The 26,481-nt window shown below is 42.5% G+C and overlaps 1 protein-coding gene across 1 annotated transcript in view; it reads left to right on the plus strand.

The window, feature by feature from the left end:
- The window catches only part of LOC307090006 (glutamate receptor ionotropic, delta-1-like), a gene marked incomplete at both ends in the record, with an annotated part of 387,185 nt that overhangs the window by 355,445 nt on the left and 5,259 nt on the right, over positions 1-26,481 (plus strand). The window contains 4 exons of the mRNA XM_079756527.1: positions 3,408-3,482; positions 4,944-5,313; positions 13,265-13,403; positions 24,156-24,351. Coding sequence (XP_079612653.1) covers positions 3,408-3,482; positions 4,944-5,313; positions 13,265-13,403; positions 24,156-24,351 — 780 coding nt within the window. The remainder of the gene's footprint in view (positions 1-3,407; positions 3,483-4,943; positions 5,314-13,264; positions 13,404-24,155; positions 24,352-26,481) is intronic.

Genomic DNA, 26,481 nt, shown 5'->3' on the forward strand with positions numbered 1-26,481 from the left:
GGCTGGGATTTATGTGTGTTTGATGAAATATTAAGGTACATAAATTGACCCATGTGTTAGTGTTATTTGTAAGAATTAGCAATTTCAGATTGAAATTATAAACTTTATTTCTGTAACATATGGATAACTATTTAACCCATCACAAATAATTAATAGAGATGTTGTCTGAGCCAAACCGAATCGTTTTGATTGCTTGGCCACGCCCATGTTAGCTTGATTGGCAGGTGGAAGCCCCAATATACACGTTTTTTGATTTTCAGAAGTTTGATTCCTGGTATGCTTAGCAATTTTTTTTTAAACATGGTGTGGAGCAAATTGCTCCGTACGGATTCTAAATAAATTACAGTGTACTGTCTGTGCATCTGATCAGCGCTACTGAAACAAGTACTGTGTGGCCCATTGACACATCCAATGAATTACTGGGCTGTAAGGATGGCAGACAAATTGGGAGAGAACAAGCTAAACATTGAGGTCGATGTTAGAGGCTTGCTGGAAATGATCTGACCCTCTTACTGGTGTTTGTTAAACTGGTGAACCACGTCTCCTGGCCTTCCTTAGTGTAACGTATCTGTGTGCCTTTCTCTTATGGTTCTCTATTTAGAATTCTCTGGTTGAAATTCCCAGGGTGGCGTTGTCGGTCCTCATTACAAGATCAATCAATTTGGATCGTGTGAAGAATTAAAGTCTCTCCCGGATCGCCACATGAGGGTTACTCTCACGGAAATGGGCAAATGAGTCCATAAACTAAAATTTTGAAGTGCTCGAAAATACCTTGGGTGAATGTGTAGACTTCTACAAGAATGTGCAATCACTAATCAGAAGAGGCTTAAGAGTGTGACCAAATGGACTGATTTGAGCCTAAAATTAAATGGTTCCAAGTCCATTTAAGCAATGTAAAGACAAGGCTGGAAATATCTGCACATGAAGAGCGTCTTACAGGGTAACTGAAGAGGCGTTCACTGTCAACCCTGAAGATAGTGCCTCAAACATGTCGAGGAGAACTGCATCCTCAAATACCAGAATGTGAGAGTAGAAGCTGAGGCAGAGTGAGAAGACTTATTGGCTCGCTCTGAGGTTCTTGAGAAGAAACATTAGATCGAACTTGAAGAGTGAAACCAAAAGAGTGAAAGCAAAAAAGGGATGAATAGGACATGGAAGCAAACATTGCTGCAACTACAGCAAAAATAAAGGATTTGGAGAAACATGAAGCATTGCCAGCAAGTAAAACACTGCACATATGGACAGCTTGCGACAAGGTCCACCAATAACAATGGAAAGGTATAGTCCTTGGATGCCTGGTGACTCTGAACAACACATTTGATACAGACCCTCTCCTGTAAAAACCATATACACCGGTTCAGGTGGTGCTAGATGTTTTGATAAGACAAAGTGAGATAACAGAGCTTATTGTCAAGCAGCATTGTCTGTCTTTACTCAAAGCAAAAGAGGTGTCTCTTTTTACTGGTGAGCCACTATATCAGTTGTTCATACAAGCCTTTGAACATTGCATTGAAAATATAGTTGACAGCAGCCATGATCCATTGTACTTCCAAGAACAATTCATAAGTGAGCAGTCAAGGGACCTCATTTGTAGCAGTGAAGATCCTGTAACACGCTACAGGGGGCCAGGAGGCTTCTATTGGAGAACTTTGGCGATGGCTTAAACAACACTGCTGCCATTATGGAAAGGGCTATCGGCTTGCATAAAGGGTGAAGATGCAAAGGCTTAGCATTCCTATGCACTTATCCTGCGTGGATGCTACAACGCAATGCAAGCCATAGAATATATTGCAGAGATGAACATGCACTCTAACTTGAGAGTAATCATGTCAAACTCCCTTTGAAGCTCAGAGGGAAATTCAGGTCCGACGCTTGTGACATTTTGGAGTGCAGCAAAAGAAGGGCCGGTTTCAAAGACCTAGAAGTCTGCATTGACAGGCAGGTTTAGATTTCCTCCGATCCCATCTTTGGGAACACAAATTATCCAAGCCCAGCCAAGAGAGCAACAGGGGTACAAGGTCTCTAACCCTAACCACAAGGGTAGCCGCTTCACCACTGCTATCACCACTGTATCCTAGAACCCTGTGAAGAATACTTACCAGTTGTTCACAGAACCCTGTGGAACAAAGAAATGCTTACACAGCTGAAAGACCTTTATAAGACGGTTGTTTTTCGGAAGCCATGTTTATTTTGTACAGGAGACAACATACTGGATGTGTGTAGTAAATTAAAAACAAGACTGCCCAAAGAAAAGGTGGAATCCTGAGCCAAGAGGAACACTGAGCACTGTTATGGTATCCACGACGATCAGTGACATACTGGGGCCGGAAAAGATTGTTCTCTTGCTAGTCTGCCTATCCATGTTAAGCATGCTAACGGAAATACGACTTTCCATACCATAAGATTTTAGATCCTGGTAGTACTGCTACATTCTGGTTGATGAACGAGCTCAACATCAAATGGTGGAGAACAGAGATTCTGCTGAAAACAATGTATTTAATCACAGGCTGACATTTTGAAATTACCATATCTCTGATGTTTAGCTGACCACCATTTCTAAAGATACAGGACTGCTCATTTGTTTGAATTGCCCAAAAGCTTTAGAACCATGGAAGGTGGTAAATAGTGAATGGAACTGCCCTTTTACGGACGCTGATGTAATGAAGGAAGGATATTACTACTGGCAACTCCCTTTCCGCTACAGAAGGATGATGGACACCTATGGTATATTGACAATGGCACATACTACGTTGGCACAGAGCACAAGCTCAGAGAAGCTCTAAAGGTTACGGATGGCCCTTTGTGAGGTGGAAGCAATCCTTCACGACCGCCCTATCACAACCTTGTTTGATGATCCTGAGGCCGTCACACCAAACCACCTGCTCCAAATTAAGGGAAAGCCAATCCTGCCACCCATGGTCTTTCAGAACGAAGACTTGTACTCCAGGAGGAGGTGGAAGCAAATCCAATATGTAGTGGTCCTTTTCCAGAAGAGATGGACAAAGGCGTATCTTCCCCCAGACGCGTCAAAATTGTAATGTTCCAGGGACGATGTTGTGCTCATTGTGGTCGACACTGCTCCACAAAGTTCCTGACTGATGTCCAGAATTTTCAAACCATTACAAGAATCAAAGGGTCATGTGCAGAGTGCGCTGCTCACGCCTAAGACAAGCACGTTTAAATGACCCATCAGTAAAGATAATCCCGAGACTTCATTCCAACAAGAGGTGGGCGTGTTTGCGTCATACTTGGTTCCAGAGGGGTGAAATATGCTTATCTTCCCCTGATCTGAAGTAGTGATGACCTACATTCAAATTTGAGGAGAAATCTGGCTATACTAAATTTGAACATTTAGGCAAGAAGGTTGAAGGTTCCCTTCCCTAAAATGACTGTGTTGTTTTCCTCAGGTGGCCGACAGCAAGTATGGATCACAGCTGCCCAATGGCTCATGGAACGGTATGATCGGAGAGCTGATCAACAAGGTACCAACTGTGCATTCAACACAGCTTAGGCTGGGCTGTTGTTACCTGCTCTTTTCAATCCCGTAATCCTATTAGTGCCACTGCTATATTTATCCAATAGTAAGGAATATTTGCGGCATCACAGTAATTGCAATCCAAACGATTCATGGTTCATTAATGTTTAATCATATAATGAGATAAATATGAAGGATTCATTTTTGATAATAAAGACGTATTTGAAGACATTTATGTTTGGCCATCATTTTGAGATTTGGCCATTCAAATTAGTCACAGTTGATTAAAACCATAGCATGACTTTAAATGCATTTTCCACTTTCAATTTCAGCAGTGCAACCTGGAAGTTCCTCCCCTTACTTCAGCACCCTTACATAACACCACTAAATCTGTTAGCCTCCCCACATAAAACGTAGCCTTTGGCCAAAAAGAGGAGTTTTAGATTTAACGATGAGTAATAGCCAGACAACGCGGCACATCGTAGTGCAATCCATTTTTTTTTGTTTATGATGCTTTCTCCTCATCGACCTCTCTTCATTCTCTTCCTCTGATCCCTCTCTTTTCATTTGCTCTTTTTCGTCCGATATCTGATGTCTCTGTGTTGTTCTTCGTTCATCATCATTCTGGGTTTTTCTTTATCATTCCTCTACATCGTTCATTATTCTCATTGTTCTTCATTGTTCTTCATTTTTTCCTCATCGTTCTGCATCATTCTTCATTGTTCTTCTTCATTCTTCATCGTTCCTCATTTTTTCCTCATCGTTCTTCATTGTTCTTCATCATTCTTCATCGCTCTTCATCATTCTTCATCGCTCTTCATCATTCTTCATTGTTCTTCATCGTTCTTCATTGTTCTTCATCATTCTTCATCGTTCTTCGTCATTCTTCATTGTTCTTCATCATTCTTCATCGTTCTTCATCATTCTTCATTGTTCTTCATCGTTCTTCATTGTTCTTCATCGCTCTTCATTGTTTTTCATCATTCTTCATCGCTCTTCATCATTCTTCATCGCTCTTCATCATTCTTCATTGTTCTTCATCGTTCTTCATTGTTCTTCATCATTCTTCATCGTTCTTCGTCATTCTTCATTGTTCTTCATCATGCTTCATCGTTCTTCATCATTCTTCATTGTTCTTCATCGTTCTTCATTGTTCTTCATCGCTCTTCATTGTTTTTCATCATTCTTCATCGCTCTTCATCATTCTTCATCGCTCTTCATCATTCTTCATTGTTCTTCATCATTCTTCATCGTTCTTCGTCATTCTTCATTGTTCTTCATCATTCTTCATCGTTCTTCATCATTCTTCATCGCTCTTCATTGTTCTTTATCCTTCTTCATCGCTCTTCATCATTCTTCATCGTTCTTCATCATTCTTCATTGTTCTTCATCCTTCTTCATTCCTCTTCATCGTTTCTCCTTGTTCTTTAACCCTGGCTGTCATCCTCCTCCTCCTCCCCCTCTCCAGCGAGCAGACCTGGCCGTGTCGGCCGTCACCATCACCCCCGAGCGGGAGAACGTGGTGGACTTCAGTAAGCGCTACCTGGACTACAGCGTGGGCATCCTGATCCGCAAACCCGAGGAGAAGATCAACATCTTCTCTCTCTTCGCGCCCTTTGACCTGGCCGTGTGGGCCTGCATCGCGGCCGCCATCCCCGTCGTTGGGGTGCTCATCTTCCTCCTCAACCGGCTGCAGACGCTGCGCTCCTCCTCCTCCTCCTCTGCTTCCTCCACATCCTCCGCCGTTACCCAGAATGCACCACCAGGCCAGACGCCGGTGGGCTCCGGGACACTGCACAGCGCCATCTGGATCGTGTACGGGGCGTTCGTACAGCAAGGTGGGCAGACCCTGAAGTAGACAGCGTTTACCGTTCATAGCTTCACGGTTGAACTAAAAGGGACGGGTCTTATCTTTGGTCACCAGATACATGCCCACACACAGACACACACACACACCCACACACACAAACACACACACCCTAAGTTACATTCAATCTACACTTACACCTCAGTTGAACTGATGCAAGGCTGTGAGCCCTTTTCAGAATTCGGGGATTTTTTGGCGTCTGATGGCAGACAAGCTCAACTCTGGGTGATCGGGGGGTTTGTCCTCGTTCACTTCATATTCGTATCGACCAACAACAAGACATAGCCTTGCCCGTTCAGGTTCTCTTGTGCATCCCAGGCTGTGCACCGTCTCTCCCTGGTCCAGGTGTTCTGGTCTCTCCCTGGTCCAGGTGTTCTGGTGTCTCTCCCTGGTCCAGGTGTTCTGGTCTCTCTGGTCCAGGTGTTCTGGTGTCTCTCCCTGGTCCAGGTGTTCTGGTCTCTCCCTGGTCCAGGTGTTCTGGTGTCTCTCCCTGGTCCAGGTGTTCTGGTCTCTCCCTGGTCCAGGTGTTCTGGTGTCTCTCCCTGGTCCAGGTGTTCTAGTCTCTCCCTGGTCCAGGTGTTCTGGTCTCTCCCTGGTCCAGGTGTTCTGGTCTCTCCCTGGTCCAGGTGTTCTGGTGTCTCTCCCTGGTCCAGGTGTTCTGGTCTCTCCCTGGTCCAGGTGTTCTGGTGTCTCTCCCTGGTCCAGGTGTTCTGGTCTCTCCCTGCTCCAGGTGTTCTGGTCTCCCTGTTCCAGGTGTTCTAGTCTCTCCCTGGCCCAGGTGTTCTGGTCTCTCCCTGCTCCAGGTGTTCTGGTGCAGTCCAGGCTGGGCACCGACCCCCGGCGGGTCTGTCACCACACTGTAGGACTGCTGGAGCCCAGAGCAGAACGACCATAGAAAGAACAATCTAGTACAAAGACAGGAAGCAGGACACCTGCAGACTTCAAGGTTCCTTATGAGCGAATGGGCGACAAATGTGTCTTTTGGTGTGAACGCACCTTAAAGGTGCGTTCACACCAAAAGACACATTTGTCGCCCATTCGCGTTGGTGCCCAAGTTTTGTCGCCCGACAAATCATAAACCGTCGCCGTGCAAGTTTTGTCAGGCGAATTTGCTGCGGTTCACCCCGGACTGCACTGCAGGGAACGGTTGGCCGGTTGAACGCTGATTGGCTGTTACGTTGCACATGTCACTCAGTGGCCACGCTGTTGAGCGCTGGTTGGCTGTCATCACGCCAATGTCGCGGCAAAGTTGAAATATTTCAACTCGAGCGAGTTTGTCGCGCTACAAATCCTCACGCTCGCCCGTGCAGGGCGAAAGTGTGGGCGCGACAAATCAAAACTTGTCGCCGGTTTTCTCTAGCGAATGATTCTCTACGTTCACTTTGTATGGGATCATGTCGCCCCTTCGCGTTTGTTCTGAACGCACCTTAACAGTGACAACTTATTATCCCTCCCACCCCCATCCACCTGCAGAGGGCTTGGGTAAAGCAAAGGAATAAGGTAACCAAATCCCCCCCCCCCATCTTATAAACTCTTACATTTCTTTTGAAAAATAAAAACACAGTTCCTGTCTGGATGGACGAAGGTATTGTGGTGTTGCATTGTGGGTCGCCTATACAATCCTATCCAAGTTTTCAATGTGCCCATAATAGTCTGCCATTTCGTCTGCACTTTGTATGAATCAGCATTTTAAATCGATTCATACTCTATGAATACCTAATGATCAAATGCCTTTAACTGATGATGTTTGGTTGGTAAAGGAGGTCTGGACAGGAGAGGCTGGCCGTGAGGATGTTTCACTTTGAGTTCCATCCCCCGTGGCCACACTCTTTAGTTCCCCAAATTAATACGATTAATATCTAAAGATGGACAGCGAGGAGCGTGCCCGGCACTGGGCTGACTCCCCCCTGGAGCTCAGCCCCAGCGCAGTAGGACTGCTGGAGGCCAGACGACCTGCTCCTTGATTACCTGAATCTCTAATGACACCTTGTCAAAATGGGTCCGCCAGATAACCAAATACTTCAACTAAATAGCATTCTGGAAGCTCTCTCTCTCTCTCTCTCTCTCTCTCTCTCTCTCTCTCTCTGCCTCATTTGAGCTGCATCCCACAGTCTTCCTCCCCCTCTTTATCCTCAGTCCGTCATCTTGCTCTCCCACTATCTCTCGCGTTTGGCTTCAATCAATCACATCTAATCACGGCCACGGAGGGCTATTATGAGCCCAGGGAAGACTGATCCAGGGGGGCGGCCTGATGCAGAGTGGATGCCAGGATTAGGCTGAAGGAAGAGACACATCGCCGGAGAGCGGCACTCTGGTGGTGGAATATTCGACAGCGTTGCCGACACAATGGCCTTTGCATTTCTGCTGTCTGTGAAGCAGATGGAAGGGATGTTTTTAGAAGTGCAGAGGAGGGTTGTGGGTAACGTGTAGGTGTATATATATGAGAGAGAGAGAGAGAGAGAGAGAGAGAGAGAGAGAGACGTGTTTAGCCATTATTGTGTTTGTGTGTGTGCTATTGGGTATATCAATGCAAGTGAATCTATTTGCATGTGAGACTTGTTTGCGTTCATTGGAGCGTGTGTCTGTGTGTGAGAGAGAGAGAACCACTGTGTGAAATTGTGTACCTTTTGTGTGTGAGACTGAGTGAGCCCCCCGATATCCCCCTATGAATATGTGTGTTGGCCCTATCACCTCCACCAGTCTGCCAGGCTGCTGGGGAAGACGCACTTCTAGGTCTAATGATTCGTGATCAATTCTGTCTTCCCCGGCTCTGGCACTGTTCCCACCAACAACAAATCCATCCGCTGCTGCAGATTGATAGAGCAACTCAAGACCTAGTCCGTAGGGCAAATCCCTGTCCTTGTAATGCCCCTCTCCAAAACAGGAACTTGAATGTTTGACTCTGAAGTCGGGACGGCTCAGGAGGTTGAGCAGAAGGTTGCTGGTTCGATACTCGACTCCTCCCAGCTGATTGTCAAGGTGTCCCTGAGCAAGACGACCTCAAGTTGACCGCTCCTGACAAGATGGCTGTCGCCCTGCGTGGAAAAACTATGTTTTGCAACACACATCATAGTGGTAAACTACATTTGTGGACCATAATTATCGCAGTCTGGTATGTTTAGTGATAATTCATCTGGAAGGCATGACGTGTTTACTTGCACTGTGGTACGTGGATATTGGTTGCCTTGATAACATGACGATAACATTCACGGTATGAAGTTGTTGTTTTTTTGGAGGCTCGAAAACATGGATCTGTTGCAGAATGCACACCCACTTAGCATAACCCCAATCAACGGTGCCATTCGCTAGCAAATCTAACACACAAAAAGTGAAACTCAATTATAAACTTGAAAATGCATTTCCTGCAGAAAATGCAGTGAGTGCTGTAGTACAAAGTGAGGTTGAAAATATTTTTTAATAAAGCCACATAGATTAAGGCATAGAGAAACGTTAAATGGCTTAAATCAAGTGAAGGGACTTGAACAAAAGTTCAAAAGTCTAAATGGAGTAAACAATGTAAACATCCACACCATTTGAGAAAATGTAAATGGATGGAAACAAATAAAGTGACAGATGAATGAAAAGCTAAAAATGTAGAAATGTAAAATTATTAAACTGAAGAATCTGAAATTGTGTGTGTGTGTGTGTGTGTGTGTGTGTGTGTGTGTGTGTGTGTGTGTGTGTGTGTGTGTGTGTGTGTGTGTGTGTGTGTGTGTCTTTAAGAGAATAGCAAGTCGGTGTGTCCTTAAAAGTAGCCCAATAGAGCAGGTAAAACAGCCCAATCTGACAACCATTGTATAATGGTTTGAACAATGGTAAACGGTTGAAATTTGACCGAGTTACAAATAAAGTAACTCGGTCACTAAGTAATTTACTTAAAGACACTAAATTAATTAGTGTCTAAAGTAATTTAAGTGTCATAATGGGAAGACGGCTTAAATGGGACCAACTGTAGAATATGACGGTTTGAAACTAAAACTGTGCTTCTGAAGAAAGTTTAAATGATATCGAAATTCCGTTTAGATATTATTGAAGACACAATTTTGTAGATTTGTTAAATGGTTTGAACGAAGATAAACGGTTGAAAATCGATTTAGTTACGTCTTAAAAAGTTGAAGTAAAAAATCTGAAAAGAAGAGCGCGATTCCAAGCTAATCTGAATATTTTAAAAATTGAATGTAGTCTCTAGGTGAAGAATTGAGGAAGGAGATAGGTCCCAAAGTTTGTAGAGAACAATAAAGAAGAAAGAAAGAACTAGAAATTACATTTCCTGCAGAAGAGGTGTGAATGCTGACGGCTGAATGAAAAGCGCAAAGCGTTGCTGAAAATGAAGAAATGTAAAATTAATTGAACTGAAGAATCTGAAAGTAGTAGCTGAAGTAGTAGTAGTAGTAGCTGAAGTAGTAGTAGCTGAGGTATAAGTAGTAGTAGTAGCTGAAGTAGTAGTAGTAGTAGCTGAAGTAGTAGTAGTAGTAGTAGCAGTAGCTGAAGTAGTAGTAGAAGATGAAGTAGTAGTAGTAGTAGTAGTAGCAGTAGTAGCAGTAGTAGTAGTAGTAGTAGTAGTAGTAGTAGTAGTATAAGTAATGGTAGCAGTAGTAGCAGTAGTAGTAATGTAGTAGTAGTAACAGTAGTTGTAGTAGTAGTAGGCAGTAGTAGTTGTAGTAGCTGAAGTAGTAGTAGTAGTAGCTGTAGTAGTAGTAGTAGTAGTAGCTGAAGTAGTAGTAGTAGTAGTAGCAGTAGTAGTAGTAGCAGTAGTAGTAGTAGTGGTAGTAGTAGTAGTAGCAGTAGTAGTAGTAGTAATGGTAGTACTAGTAGTAGTAGTAGTAGTAGTATTGGTAGTAGTAGTAGTAGTAGTAGTAGTTGTAGTGTAGTAGTAGTAGTAGTATTGGTAGTAGTAGTAGTAGTAGTAGTAGTAATGGTAGTACTAGTAGTAGTAGTATTGGTAGTAGTAGTAGTAGTAGTTGTAGTGTAGTAGTAGTAGTAGTGGTAGTAGTAGTAGGCAGTAGAAATGTTGAATGGCTTAAATCAAGTGAGAGATTTGAAAAGAGTTCAAAATGTTAAATCGAATTGGAATAAAGTTCTGTGTGTGTGTGTGTGTGTGCGTGTGCGTGTGTGTCAAGAGAATGGTGGAGCCATTGCGTGTGTGTGTGTGTGTGTGTGTGTGTGTGTGTGTGTGTGTGTGTCTTTAAGAGTATTAATGCTATCGAAATTTCGTTTTGATAGTATGTTTGTTGTACATTTGTTTAATTGTTTGAATGATGGTAAAAGGTTGAAATTTGACCGAGTTACGATGTCTTAAGTAATTTAAGTGTCAAATGGGCAGACGGCTTCAATGGGACCAACTGTAGAATATGACGGTTTGAAACTAAAACTGTGCTTCTGAAGAAAGTTTAAATGATATCGAAATTCCGTTTAGATATTATTGAAGACACGATTTTGTAGATTTGTTAAATGGTTTGAACGAAGATAAATGGTTGAAAATTGATTTAGTTACGTCTTAAACAGTTGAAGTTCCAGAGGAATTGACTCCCATGTTAAAAAAAAGTGGAAAAAACTGAATAGTTTAAAAAGTTGAAAAAAGCTGAATAATAGCTATCATGTCGTTAAAGAGCTGAACTTTTCAATAGTTGAATGGTTTCTGTAGCTGAAAGTATGGCGGAGGAGTTGGAAGACCAAAAAACGGGCGGAAGAAGAATAAGAAAAACTAGAATTGCAATCCCTGAAGATATTGCGGTGTGAATGCTGACGCTGAAGTGCTCTGCTACACTGCTGAAGCTTAACAGAGAAGAATCATTACTCTGAACCTAGGAAATCTGCTGAACATTTCGAAGGTATAATAAAGTCTGTAGAATGTAGTACGAATGAGTTGAAGGGTTTTGAAGTCATACTGCTAACGCCTGCTGAAACTGAATTGCTCCGCTACACTGCTGAAGCTGAAGGTTGAATCATGACACTGAATCTAGGAAATCTGCTGAACATTTTGAAGGTAGAATAAGTTGTGTGTGTGTGTGTGTGTGTGTGTGTGTGTGTGTGTGTGTGTGTGTGTGTGTGTGTGTGTGTGTGTGTGTGTGTGTGTGTGTGTGTGTGTGTGTGTGTGTGCCTGAACGTCCTCACGCTCCGGTATGAAACTAAAACTGTGATTCTGAAAAAAGTATAAATGATATCGAAATCCTGTTTAAATATTATTGAAAATACAAATGTGTAGATCTGTTTAATTGTTTGAATGATGGTAAACGGTTGAAATTTGACCAAGTTATGATGTCTTAAGTTGGTGTGAGTTGGTAGATAAAGATTTCAATGTCTAGAGTGTGAATGCTGAAGCATTCACACTAATAAAACTTATGAAGAACAATAGTGGAGCACTGCATGCAGTACTCACATAATAAAACCTTTGAATACATCCAATGCTGTGGGGAAAGGACAAAGCACATCTTGTCTTCATTCGGCTGTGTTAGGTTGAGTTTTGACTTTGTCTTTTCACTGGTTTGATTAACATTGGAAGATATTCGCTTTGTGGCTGATTTAAATAAGTTATGATGCAACAATGTTGATTGTGATTTACAACCTTGTATTTATTGTATGTTATGTAAACTTCTTAAATGTTGTACGTCCTGGCACTTAATGTACGCATTTATTGTATGTCCTACTTAGTTATAGTTTTTAGTTGTGTAGCATCTTATCTTAGCTATCTTTGTTGTATACAGGGAATAGGTTCACCTAACGATTGTTAGTACTTTGCATTTTGTTCTATGAACATCCTTACTCTACCGACAGCAATATAGTGTCACTTTCTTCAGACAAATATACTTAAAGGTAGCGTGTTCTTTATCCTGCAATATGCACTTTTTAATATATTGTTTAAAATGTTTTTTACACCCCGACAGCAATAAATAACTTATGGGCACTGAAAAAGTAATGAAAACCCCACAAATTCTGTAGCTGCTATAATCCTGTAAAAATGCTGACCAATTACTGCCATTCGGTCCGAATCGCAAGAACCAATCACAAGCCTCCTTTCCTGAGCTCAAAGCACGTTGTGGCAGACGGAGCATACTAGACGTTACTGGAGGTAACTGTACAATTGCAGAGAAGAGTCAGCAGAAGTTTCCACTGCCAGCGGTACTTGTACCCGCTCACCCTTCTAAAAAGGCAAAGAAAAGGGAACTCCGAGGAGAAGCTAATTTCAAATCATGCTAGCTCTCCAGGATCGTAGATCCCAGCTTTAATGTACTTACATCCTGAGCACTGCGTTATCCCCCCATGAACCCACCGGCCGAACAGCCTTGAATCAGATATCCTACTCACTACTGAGTTAGCAGGATACCTCTCACTACTGGTTGTTAGACTGTGGAGTCATTCCTTTGGTGGTCTCTGTATTTTGTTCTTCACCCCTGCTACTGCAGTTATTATGTTAGTGCGTTTATATGCCATCTGCATAAGTCCTTTCCATTCCAGCCTTGTAATATATTCCATTTTATCATGTTATATTATATTACCTTGGGCGTGTAGGGGGATGAAGTATAAAGTTGGTTCCCTCACCTTTTTCCTCTGCTACAATAAAAAAATCTCTCTCCGTCTCTGTCTCTCTCTCTCTCCGTCTCTCTCTCTCTCTCTCTCTCCGTCTCTGTCTCTCTCTCTCCGTCTCTCTGTCTCTCTCTCTGTCTCTCTCTGTCTCTCTCTCTGTCTCTCTCTGTCTCTCTCTCTCTCTCTCTCCGTCTCTGTCTCTCTCTCTCCGTCTCTCTGTCTCTCTCTCTGTCTCTCTCTCTGTCTCTCTCTGTCTCTCTCTCTGTCTCTCTCTCTGTCTCTCTCTCTCTCTCTCTTCCTCTCTCTCTCTCTCTCTCGCTCTGTCTCTGTCTCTCTCTCTCTCTCTCTCTCTCTCTCTCTCTCTCTCTCTCTCTCTCCGTCTCGGTCTCTCTCTGCAGGGGGGGACAGCGTGGCGGGCTCGGTGGCGTTGAGGATCGTGATGGGCAGCTGGTGGCTGTTCACCCTCATCGTGTGTTCGTCCTACACCGCCAACCTGGCCGCCTACCTCACCGTGTCGCGCATGGACCACGCCATACGGTCAGCACACCATCCACCCCACGCCTCACTGACACAGTGTGACTTACAGTGATTACAGATCCCATATCATACCTTTTTAGGGTTAATGACTGCATTTGGGGGTTGTACTAGAATAGGGTTACATGCCTGTATGTTAGATTTACCCTTTATTATTCTCACACTGTCTTATTTCTACAAAACCAATTCAGCGTCTTTCAGAAATGTTCTGTTTTCAATCTTGTCGCTTTAAGCCCCCCCCCCCTCCCGAGTAGCCCAGTCTGCTGTGATTGGTCAGCACATCCACTCTGTTGTGATTGGTCGAACCCTTTGTGGCTGTGTCAGCAAATTCACTTCATCGAGAAGTTGTAAAGACTGCAGGTACATTGCATTCTACACTGTTAACGAAGTAAAGTTAGAGCGCAAACGAGCTGTTTCACGCACTTATATTGAGGGGCGTTCTCATTGGGAGCGAATACTCCCCCCTGGCTCAGGCTTTGATTTCTCTAGTTTAGCATACCTAGAAAGTGTATACATACGTCATATAACTAATGCAAAGGGAGGGGTTGAAAAGCATGAGATCACCCCTTTTTTAAAAAAAAAAAAAAAATTTTTACTCATTTGCGTTACTTGTAACGCGTTACTTCCCACCACTGTACACACACACACACACACACACACACACACACACACACACACACACACACACACACACTTGGACTGACACCACTCTCTTTGGATTTGGATTCTAGCATACTAAGAGAAATTAGGAAGACTAAGAAATGGAACTTCTCCAGAACCTCCTATACCAGCCACTTACTCCCTAAACACTCACACCACGCCTTCTGCACTCACAACATGGAGGATATTTTAGCAAGTCTCCAGAAGACAAACCAATCCATTCAAAGGTTCAGCTTCCTAAATCTCATTGATCACACCTTCTGTCTCAATATATAGTAAGCTAAAGAAGCAGCCTAATGCGACCGTTAAATCAGCTCCCTGACGAGGGCACTTCAGTGATCCCTACACAGGAATCGTTGATCAATTTTTCCCCTCCCATCGTTAGACATCCTCCCATAAAGAGGGTCTGAGGGCTGCGATTGGCCAAGATCACCAACACCGTTGCCATTGTCTTTAATGACACTGAAGTAGCTTAGCTGTCCCAAAATATCGCTTAAAGCTGCTGGTAGATTGCATGACAATACAGTGAGCGAGCTACAGGAAGCGAAACGAGGGGAATAGTTTTGGAACTCAGCCCCATAAATAACATTCAGGTTCAAGGTGCACCAGCAGATGAACTCACTTTGATTAGAGTGTGTTGATTATTATGGATAGTTTACCGTAGAAACCAACCGTAAGAGTGGTAGGAGGAGGTACCAGCGTTTGTTGTACTGGGTATTGCACGCACGCACACACACACGCACAAACTTTCTAACCAGAAGTGATTAAATTGGTGGGTGATCTAGGGGTAAACTTGGGAATGAGCTCAAGGCATGTGGTTTTGTTTTATATCAAAAAGGCCCTAAAGGACAGACGATTCTAGCCCCACCGGAGGTGATTTCATCCCTCCCTGAGAGGTCATACAAAGATGTCAGAAACACACCATGAATGGGAGCCTAGAATGACTTGTGAATAAGATAGAGACGTCTGGTTTCTTTATATGAATCAGGGCATTCGGCTCTGATAAAATTGGAGGAATCTCGCCCTACCGGAAAGGCTTATTCCGCATCATCAAATTCTCCATTGAAACACATGAGAAACACAAACCGTGGCTAGAAATGAATCTAAATTCACTGTAGACCAAATGGGCATAAAGCAACGGGCAGTTAATAGTTCCCCACTTTTGGTGGGATGGAGATGGAAATTCCTGAGATGGAAATTCCAGTGTGTAGACACAGCTGGTCTGTGGACACGTTGTTCAAGTCAAAAGGTCAAAAGGAGCGAGCACCGCTTACCTTATGGGATAAAAAGGGTTAATAACTTCGTTATGAAAGAGAGAGGCCTGATTATAAGATATGCATGTTGGATGGGTATTAGTCTCCATATTGATTGTTTTTAGTATACAGTTAGGCCCTCTTTCATACATAGGACACCAGCATCACTGGGGCGTAGCAACAATTCTCCATATCCATATGGGGGGTGGGGGGTGCTTGTGGACAATAGGGGTACACCAGGCATAAATAGGGAGCTTGCAATGAGAATTTCACTCAAATCAGTTATGATAACGAGTGTGCTGTGGGTTGCACTTTACATGGAACTCAACTTGTGTATCTTGCACAAAAATATGTTACAGGAAATTAAATAATGGCCATAGATCGTAAACATGCGCAAATAGATATATATGATAACTGTGGGAAGGGGGGGGGAAGGGATTCAGAACACAAATTAGGAACATTGCCCCACGTTTGAAAAACATGTTGTTTAATAAAATATATGATTTAGGTTAGAACAGAATATAGCCTACCCAGATAGTGGATAGACCCTCAAAACCCCCAAATAAGCATTCAAAAATGAAAATGACTGAATTGCGTAAATCTCAGTTGGGGCATAAACTGATGCTGAAGTCCAGGCCGTAATTAATTTCAACCAAAATAAATGATCCTCTAACCAAACCAGGATTAAATTATGGATTTCTGACAGCTTCCCAAAGCATCTCTGGCGGATATAGCAACATTAATAATCATTTCCACAGGTGCAACATAACACAGTGATAATGTGTCTTTATTCATCATCCTCACACACACACTGGTAATCAGGCCGAGTTTAACGCACAAACAGATTCTCTCTCTCTCTCTCTCTCCATCACACCTCCGAACTCACATCCACCGCGTGAGACCCCACCGTTGCCACGGAAACTGGGGATGAGTCAGCTGAGTTGCTGTTAATCATGAAAACAACAAGTAAACAAAGCGTAGCCACGTCATGTTGAGCTCGCTTGAATCCGATTGGTTGTTTGTTTTTCAACCCTCTCTAGAGCAACTCAAGCAAGATGTTAACACTAATTTGTCATCATTACCTTAAAACGTCATACAATGATTATTGCGAAAGAACAATTGATGTCAAGAAGTTTAATTCATGTTTATTTTTCTTTATTTTTTATCCAGTCAATAGTAATATTAAGAAAGGTTCGAAAGGCATAGAGATCATTCATAATGTCACTGTAATTTATCATTGGAAATTGTATTTAAACCTTATGTTCAAATGTCCCAGTGTGAAGGAGAACTGTATCATTAATTTTCACGTTGTTATCAAATAATATAATCACACTTTAATTGCCCAAAGAGCCTACAATACCCTATGCTGTCAAACTTGGGGACAAATTATAAAGTTACTACTAACCCAAAATTAAAATGTCAACTGAAAATCAAAAAATATTGTCCCAATACGTGTCTATTGTTATGCACCACCTGGACCAAGACAAATCCCTTGTGTGTGACTGGGCAGTAAATCAGTTTCTGTTTCTGATTCTGATTCTCATAATATATGGACTATTGAAATAGCTGTTAAGCGGGGGTCACCGGCAACAAACCATTGACACCAAACTTGTACTATACTTGTAGATGTAAATATAGTTGCATTCAGTTCTGCCAGACAGTAGTCAGAGTCAGGAACATTCAAAGTGAATGTGTTGGTTAATATCCCATAACTCTGTCTACTGTATGACATTAAACAATAATATGCCTTGACACATTTTTCAAATCCAGTATTTTGGTTCTTGGGTTCTTTGGTGACGAAGGGAACATTAACATACTGCTGAGCTTCAAAGGCCATATTATATATATATAGTAATTTGTATATAGTATATTGTAAAGAGGCACCAATAATAGTGGGGAAGTTAAAATGATTAATTGACGAGCTCACTTATTTTTAAGGTTATACCGTTAACAGTTAACTGCATTATGATACAAGATTCCTGGAGGATCCTCAAGAATAAGACACGCACATCCACCAGTCAATCCATCCAAGGTATTTTTTTAAATTAATCATTTAAACATGTGAAAATTGAAATAGCTTTGAGTGTAGCTACAAATCATGCCACTTTAGGCTGCTAAGGGAGAGACCTAATTAGCTAGGAATGACACAACAATTACAAATAGACAGAGTATAAACTCGATACAATAAATAGTTATTTACTACTCGTTCTGTAAGAACATTGTCTGTGTATTTATAATACAACAATTACATCTTGAGTTCAGCCTGCTAATTGCTTCCAAAAACACATTGAAGTGTAAAGCGATGGTAAGGTAATTATACAATGTTAATAAAGTTCACATTCCCAAGAGTATTAAGTAGTTATCCCCTTATTCGTTCCAAATAAGAGAATGTGACAGTTTAATTGTAAGGAGCTCCTCAGTTTTAAATTACTGTTGTTGTGACACACGGTGTTGGAAGACACCCTTATTTCATGTACAATGGTATAAATCAACATGCTGCAGTGCAGAGCTCACATCGTGATAGGCAGGTTGAGTATCACGACAACAAGGTGATGTGAAGGTTTAGGCTCCTCAGCGCTCTGGGCTTTGATTGCACAGATGAAATGAATCATGACGCTATGACGGTTCAGGACAGGGCAAGTGAAGAGGGCAGGCAATTGCACATGCACAGGCACGTGCACACACGCACACACATACGATGCAATCTGAGCCACATCAGCAACCGTGTAATCTGTATTCTCGGATATTGACAATTTTATTTGTGCCTTTTGGTCGTTCACTTACCTTTTCTTTCCAGCAAAAATCATTCTATCGAGAAGGAAAACTATGGTATTGTTGTACACAGTGGACTGCTGCCTTGACCTGCTTGCCTCCATTTTGTATAATTCTAATGACAGTAAGGGCTTTGTGGTAACCCGGGTCTATCAGCCTCGTCCCCTGACCAAGGATCAGGAGTCTCTGGTGCTCAAAACTGCCAACAAAGGCACGTTTATTGAATCCGAAACAGAAAAAAAGGGAAATCCCCCGTCAATGCAAACTATAACTAAAAAGAGTCTGGGCTCCGTGAGCCACTAGGGACGCTGTGGTCGTCCCTCACATGCTGTCCCGGTATCCCGATGGGGAGGTCCCTCCGCGTAGTCCTGTGGTCTCCTCTAGACTGGGTGCTGGGGCAAAGGTCCGGCCGGGTGAGGTGAGGTGAGGAGTCTCGGTCTGCTCTCCGCTCCTGCATGGGTCACATACCTCCTTCCTTTAGACAATGTCTCCAGTCTGGTTATCAACCTTCTCCTGTGCCTGATTGGCCTCCTTCGCAGGTGTCCCCCGTTTGCGTTGATTGGGGCTGCTCTAATGCAGTCCTTGGCTCCCTCTGGGGGAAAAGGGTGGTAGACTGCCTGTATTACCTGCCCCCTGGGCTTCCAGAGCCTCTGTGTCGGGCCCGGGTTGCCACAGCTTGTAAAAACTGATGCAAAGCCCTGGGAGTAGATGCATATGAATACAAATCGGGTCCAGTTATTAAACATACCTGTGGTTGGGATGAGGAAAGGCGACCCAACATGAAATGACCTCAAATGTATGTACTTGTAGGATAACTAAGCTAGAATATTGACTGAAACTGTGTTGCTATGAAGTCCAGGACCTTCAGATCGTTAGTAGAGAGCTGCAAGGTTCATCTTATACATCCTTGAGATCTTTGCTATCTTAAGTAAGACAAATAGTCAGAGGTTATTCTCAGTGCAGCATCATCTGACAACAGACCTTTCTCACCTGTTGCAATGTGGCAACCATCCCCACTGGAACAACCCAAATACTGTTCACCCCCACTGGAACAGCCCAAATACTGGTCATCCCCACTGGAACAGCCCAAATACTGTTCACCCCCACTGGTACAGCCCAAATGCTGTTCACCCCCACTGGAACAGCCCAAAACGCACTCCCCACTGGAACAGCCCAAAACGCACAACGTTTGATCCTGATTGGAGGGACAGATCACTCAACTTTTATTCTATTTTTACTATAGTTTCCCTAAATTACATTTTCATGAATGATACACTTTGGGGTCCTCTTCCAAACAGCCCTCTGGACGGTACTAAAGCAACCTTGTTTCTATTCCCAAATAAGACGATGGACACTTCTGCCTCAATGATGGAAATCAACGTTCTTAGATCTCTGAACACACTAGGTCTTCTGAGTGCAGAATAGGGCCAGGCCCGTCTCGTGGTTAGGGTGTGTCATCCTTGATCAGGATGCTTCACCTCATTAATGACGTGACTGTAAGGCCTTCTTATCAGTTTGAACAAAATTGGACTCTAACGGACTAAGTAGTACAAAGTTCAAAACAAAAGTACGTATGGAAGTATGGAAAAGTACAGTTCCATACTTGATATGCACAGGATGACTTTGTCAGTGACTTCCTATTTATTACTCATCTGCTCTGGGGAATTAAGCAGATGACTACACCCACTGATTTCCCTTTTTCCATTTTATTGAATCCTCTTTTCAGTTATTTTAATCTCCCGCTGCGTTTTCGACTTAAATTTAATGAAACAGTACGACGGAAACCATTCTGATCTTTTATACACTGACATCACTTTATTGAATCAAATTTCTATCAATTATTTTACACAAATTCAGGATTGATGTGACGGTTTCAAGAGCTGCGATTATTTCAGGACAATATGAGTGCCTTCTCTTCATAGTAATGATGGCTAGTCCAGACACACCGTTTCCCTCATTATGATATATTTGAAAATTGTGAAGGTTTTACTTTGGTTTAACTTTGGAAAAACAGAATGCTATTTGTGTTTACATATAAACTTAATTATGAAGTGTTCTGATATACAGGATATGAAGGACAAATCGAGGTTGAGAATCACAACAGCAATCTTGAACTCACCTTTTTTGAGGTTGAAGTAAACTGAGAACTCGAACATTGAGCATCAGAATCAGAATCACTTTTATTACATCTTACTAGTACACGAGTACAATTCTGAGGCTTTCTTCCTCAACAGCCACACAGCAGCAACAAAACAAGATTAAAGTAAATAAAGATAAGTACAACAAAAAAGTAAGTAAGTAAAAGTAAGTCAAAGTAAGTACAAATAAGTAGCATTGACTGTCACAAGTAACTGTCAATCAGGCTGATTTGAGCGTCTACCTGGTGAATGAGGACACTCTCTTGTTTTTCTGTCACCTGGTGGGTAGGACGTCTCCCACTCTGAGGGGCGCTGATCCCCTCCTGGTAACCAATACATTCACCAGCATACTCAGGCAGGGAAGGCAAGCAGCAGCAGCTGGTTCTACTAATGTTTCATACCTCAACCTGGTGCTGGAATTATCCGATACGATGGAATTAACATTCTTGAGCACCGCTGGGACCTCCCTCCACCATATGTCTCCATCCAACACCCTCAGCTGGTTGATACCGCACAGGTTTTCTCTCTCTGCAACGATGGGTCCCTAAAGCGGGAAATCTGTCATATTTAGAGGGGAGCTTAGCTCCGTTTAAGAGCCATTATAGTTATTTGCATCATTTTTCTTCAGGGAAGCTTAGCTGCTTTCCTTTACTTAGGTACAGTAAACTATAATAGAAAGGTAATAGTTGACATTTACATTTAGGGCCTTAAGCAGATGCTTTTATCCAAATACAAAATTACAATTTTATATTTGTCAGAATATAAAATTGTACAAAAGTATATTTGTCAGAAGAAAGAAACACTGATGCCAAGCACTAACAACTGTTAACCCATTCCCAGTATTTGGCATCGGTTTCTTTGGTGGTAGCGAAGTAGCAAAGAGGCGATTTCTCCATAAATGGTCTGATTGATCTCCATACTGCTCTGCCAGTTTCCTCTGTCACAGATGGCATATTTCAACCCGGTATGAAGCGATTTCGTCCTCATGCGCACAAACATTAATCTATTATATCGTGTCCCAGAGCACGATTGTCTGCAGATAGTAAAGTGCACCCTCTAGTTATGTTAGTGTCAAAATAACGAATGCATCAAAGGGTAAATGTAGTGCATTAGGGATACTCTGATTTTCCCGCTTTTTACAGCAGACCTCCTCAAAAAAGTGTTGTGCTCATGCGCACAAACGTTAATCTATTGAATCGTGTCCCAGAGCACGATTGTCCGACATTATTTGTACTGCATAGAACGAAATGTAAACCCATGCATTTTCCTTAAATCAATGAGCTTGGTGTTTTGCTTTCACGATTAGGTTATAGGCTGTTTCACTACAAAATCTGTCCATGCACATCTCTCAGTGACCTAACTAGCCACCAGACAGTTATTAAAAAAAAAAACAGGTCACGTTCATTACAAAAGTTACTTATTAATTACAAGACTAAACTGCGGTGAATATAAAGATATTCCAAGGTGCCTTTTGAAGGACACCTTGGAATATCCGTCTATTTCCTAGCCAGCGGACCCTAGTTTATGACAAAAACTAAATTACAGCAATACTTACCTGGCAACAACCTCTGCAGGAACAGTTTTCCTCTAGTGTCATGGTACATCTTCTTAAATACTGGGTGGGTACGAAGCCTTTTTTGTTTCCATTGTATTACCATGTTCTTACCATATCCTTGGTAATAGATAATTCCATTGTCCATGCAGTTAACTGGAACTTGTAGCATATATGTCATGCAACGTTGCTAAGTAAAACATGACGTTTTACCCAGCAATTAAGCTGAAACTGTACTGTAAAAGGAAGCCTTGTTTGTCAGTTACAACTACACGGTACTTAGTTGAGTTGATGGGTAATAGTAGAGGTTTTTCTTAGTACTTCAGCTGTAGTTCCTCTGTATTTACCTTCTTATTACCAGGGGTAATTACCCAATAATATACTATATTTAGCATATATTTAGCAGGTAAATACCTAGTAATTAGGGGACTGTAAAAGGAAGGGTTAACAAGTCGTTAACAACATGAACGGATTTAAAATTATTATAACCAAGTATTATAACCACTTTATTTTCTTGGCGTTATCATTACATTTCTCTTTATATTGATATCAATTCTCGTTATAATGATATCTGTCCATGGACCATCCTCTCGGAAGTTCTATGAATGAAAATCATATTGACGGTATGGCACTTTATCCCTATTCTCGCCCACCCAGCTTAAATTAAATAGACCATTTTCGTTGCTCAAGGAGGTCTGGTGTAAAATCTTAAACCCTGGCCGAAACAGGGTGGAAAGGAGAGAGAGACACTGATGGATTGCGGTGCCAAGTAACTGATGGGCTTAAGACGGCCTCTCGATATATACTAAATAAATAAATAATAGGTATACGAATATAGATATATTATATACCTGTATATATTCTGAGAAACGCTCCCATCCAAAATGCATGGGTTTATATTTTATTCTGTGCAGTACGAATGAAGTTGGACAATTGTGCTCTGGGACGCAATTCAATAGGTTAATCGTCATGAGCATGAGCACAAAATGTTTTTCAGAAATATTGACATAACTTGAGGGTGCACCGTACTGTCTGCGCACACCCCTTCTGAAGCCTCTATCTCGCCCAACCTCTCTCTCTTTCTCTCTCTCTCTTTTCGTTCTGTGTAGCACAAAAATAGTCTGAGCAACGCTCCCATTCAAATTGCATTGGTTTACATTTCGTACTGTGTAGCACGAAAGAAGTCGGGCAATCGTGCTCTGGGACACGATTCAATAGATTAACGTTTGAGCACATGAGCACGAAATCGCGTGATACTGGGTTGCATATTTGCATATGATTGTCTTTCTGATTGATCATTGTTGTTTAAACAGACATATCATATTATATAATCACTCGATCATACAAAGCATGAAGCAAGAATGGCTATTGTTCATAATAAAAAATAATACATTTAAATGAGATTTAAATTTCATAGAGAGACACACTGATGCATTGGGTTAGATGCAAAATCCAACTGCGCTCTACATTTGCATCTCTCTGTCCTGAAGCTCTGAAGAGAGTGACTTTAACGGCCTTCAAGGTCAGGTCTTCACTCCCAACGGGGCGACCAATGTTAACAATGGATGCACTCACTGAATATTTCAGTTTTTCTATTGAATTGATAAAAATGTCCACTAAACACATTTAATGAATACCGGGTTAGTTCCTTTCATAATATATTACAACACATACAGCACCATCACCACACTACTCCATCGGTTGGTTTTGTGAGTTTCTATTGGTTCTCATATAGATGTCACATCCCCAGCAGGAGACATGACACGGACAATTGCCCAACTATTTCATCCTTTTAACAGACACTTTGACCTTTAAGTCACTTTTAAGACTTAAATTGGGTGAAAGATACTGGTCCTTATGAGGCAAGAAGAGGGTCAGGGCCTCTTGCTAAAGGATGCCTACAGGTGAGCCTGCGTTCATTGGGGTTCAAACCCGGTATGAACGCTGATCACACACCCTGCCCTTACCATCCTGTGTTGCCTTACTGTCGAATATCTACTCTAGCGTGTGGCATTCAAGATCCTCCAATATATCGATCGAGTCAAACCCCGGGTGGTTCTGAGCAATGAGGTTCTTCGGACCAGGCACGCGTCCCCAAACACCTTGCACACACCGGTCACTGAGTCGCGTAGCAGCACACAGGAAGTCCGTTCACCTTCAACACAACGCTGCCCGGGGCTTGTCACCGTTTGTTGCAGAAGTGTTTCCTCTACTCTGAGATGGGCGCGCCGAAACGAACCTTTAAAAGCACGCGGTAAACTCGAGTGTTTAAACATTCAAAGGGAGAAAGAAAACAATCAGCTCCCCCGTCGACTGTAAGACGGAGGTATCATTGTTGTGCGTGTGCGCGTGTGTGCTTGGGTTCTCCCCGCCCTCTCAGGTCGTTCCAGGACTTGTCCCGGCAGATAGAGGTGGACTACGGCACGGTGCGGGACTCGGCCGTGTACGACTACTTCAAGAACAAGGGGACCAACCCCCTGGAGCAGGACAGCACCTACGCAGAGCTGTGGAGGACCATCAGCGGGAACAGCGGCCTGGACTTCTCCGTGTCCAGCCCCTCGGAGGGCATCCGCAAGGTGGGGGGGTGTGACTCCAAAGTCTATTGAACTATTTTACCTGTGCAGGTATCCTAAAACAGAACATCTTTGGTGCAACGGCTACTGACATCATTCCACTTGGAAAGTAAAGTTGACTGATTAGTAAAGTAGTACAGTTAAGGTTGTATAAATTATTATTTCTTTATTATGAATTATCATTAGCAATTATATGTATAATGTGATACACAATATGCAGTTTAAGTGTTGAAGAAACTAAATCAATTGTTAATATATATTTTTGACCAGAATAATCCAACTATTAACTGTGTACATTGACTACTTTTTACGTGAGTGCAACTGTACGAAACGTGGGTATGTGATACAGGATGCCTTTTCCAGTTAAAAGTACAAGAATATTATTCTAATCTTGCAATTTATTAACACAATCTGTTTAAGTGAGTGAAGAAGGGAATGTGTAACACACTATGTATTATACTTAATAAATAGCTTGATTACTATGATCGACATATTCATCATGCCAGTAGTATGACAATAGCACAAACAAATTATTAAGACTATGCAACAGTTTTGTTGTTTCTGGGTTGCATTTCTGGGTTGTTCAGCGTACCAGTGTTTAGGTTTTTGTTTAGGGCCAAAATATTTCTTGTTTTTTGATGACAATGTATATGAAAATCTAATGATTGTAAATATACAGTACTGTACAACTCGGCTGTATTTGCATACGTTATTGCAAGTACTTCACCCTTCTCTTTGATACACAACAATAATTAGTGTTTTCTAAAATCTCTGGTCAAATTCATTCCCCAACAACCAGCTGCTTGTTTGGTAACCAGAACCTGATCTCCGTCCCTCCCCTCTCTGCCACCTAGAATAAGGTACTATTATCTGAAGTAAACCAAGATCCTCCCGCCCTATCTCGCATATGAGCCTGCAGGCCATTAAAACGTTATAAAAGGATCAAGATCAAACAGACAGACACGATAATTAGCATTTGAATGGAATAAAAGGACGACTTAGCATCTTCGGTGTACAACAAGAACAAGATAAAGACGGGGTATGGAGTGAAGAAGGGATAAACAAAGGAAGGGAAGATGAGACGCTCAATAATTGGCACCAACAGAGAGTGGCTGAGGGCAGGTCCTCTAGTATTAGTAAAGCCTCGCTAGCATATCGCTGACTGTCTAGACCGACCCTGTAACTCCATTTAATTGTGTTATTTCCTGTATTTGCTTGAATCTAGTGCTATATAGGGGAGGTAAGGGGACTTAAGGGGAAAATTGTCTTTCTATGCCAGACTAAGGCATGGCAAAATCGACAGCACTTTGTGACCCAGGCTGTGTGTTCATGAAGGAGGGCTCTCCCAGTGGGATGTGGCGGTAGGCCTGCAGCTCCAGCTTTTCCTGGTCTGCAGCCCCCCAAAATCCTTGGCTACATTCGTGTCCAAGCTATCCGAGCTACCCCCCTGTTTGCTACATGTCCTCACTTCTAATCGGAGATGTCTGCTGGACGGCCTTAAAATCCCACAGCATGTTGAAGGTCCCACGCCAGAGCTCCAACCTGGGAGGGCTCCACTGGTGCAACCCCCTCCTGTCTGCGCTGTCCGACCATCACGCCATTCATCTTACCCTCTGCTTGTGCCCGGGCAGCGGCTGAACGTACCATCTCCTACAGGAACTCAAGGCAGGGAGCGCAGAAGCCCTGGTTCTGCATTGTCATTTAGTTCATTCAAGAGAGAGACAGTGCACAATCAGACATTCATCTTGTGCAACACAGAATATGCATTGTGCCAGGTTCTAGCCGATTTCTATTTTTTCCGACTGTAGTCCCTGGGCAGGTTGATGGAATAGTACATAAAAATGAGTGTAGAAAAACAAAATAGTAAGTAAAATAAGAGACCAAAGCAAAGAGACAATAGATAAATAGAAACATGGTAGCAGATTCAACAGGACGTGGGACCTGTCAGATGTTGGCCCCTACGATTTAAAGCTAGGCTGCCCCCCAAGACACACATATATGAGTGTACACATACATGTGTACACTCATCCCTGAACTCTGCCCCACGATGGCCTACAGTCATTCACTGGAAAGGCTCTATAAAGGATACCGCCTCCCTGTTCACCTTGAGGCCTTTAAGGACCATGTGAAGAC

Source organism: Pollachius pollachius, assembly GCF_949987615.1.
Source record: "Pollachius pollachius genome assembly, chromosome: 19".
Lineage (NCBI taxonomy): Eukaryota > Metazoa > Chordata > Actinopteri > Gadiformes > Gadidae > Pollachius > Pollachius pollachius.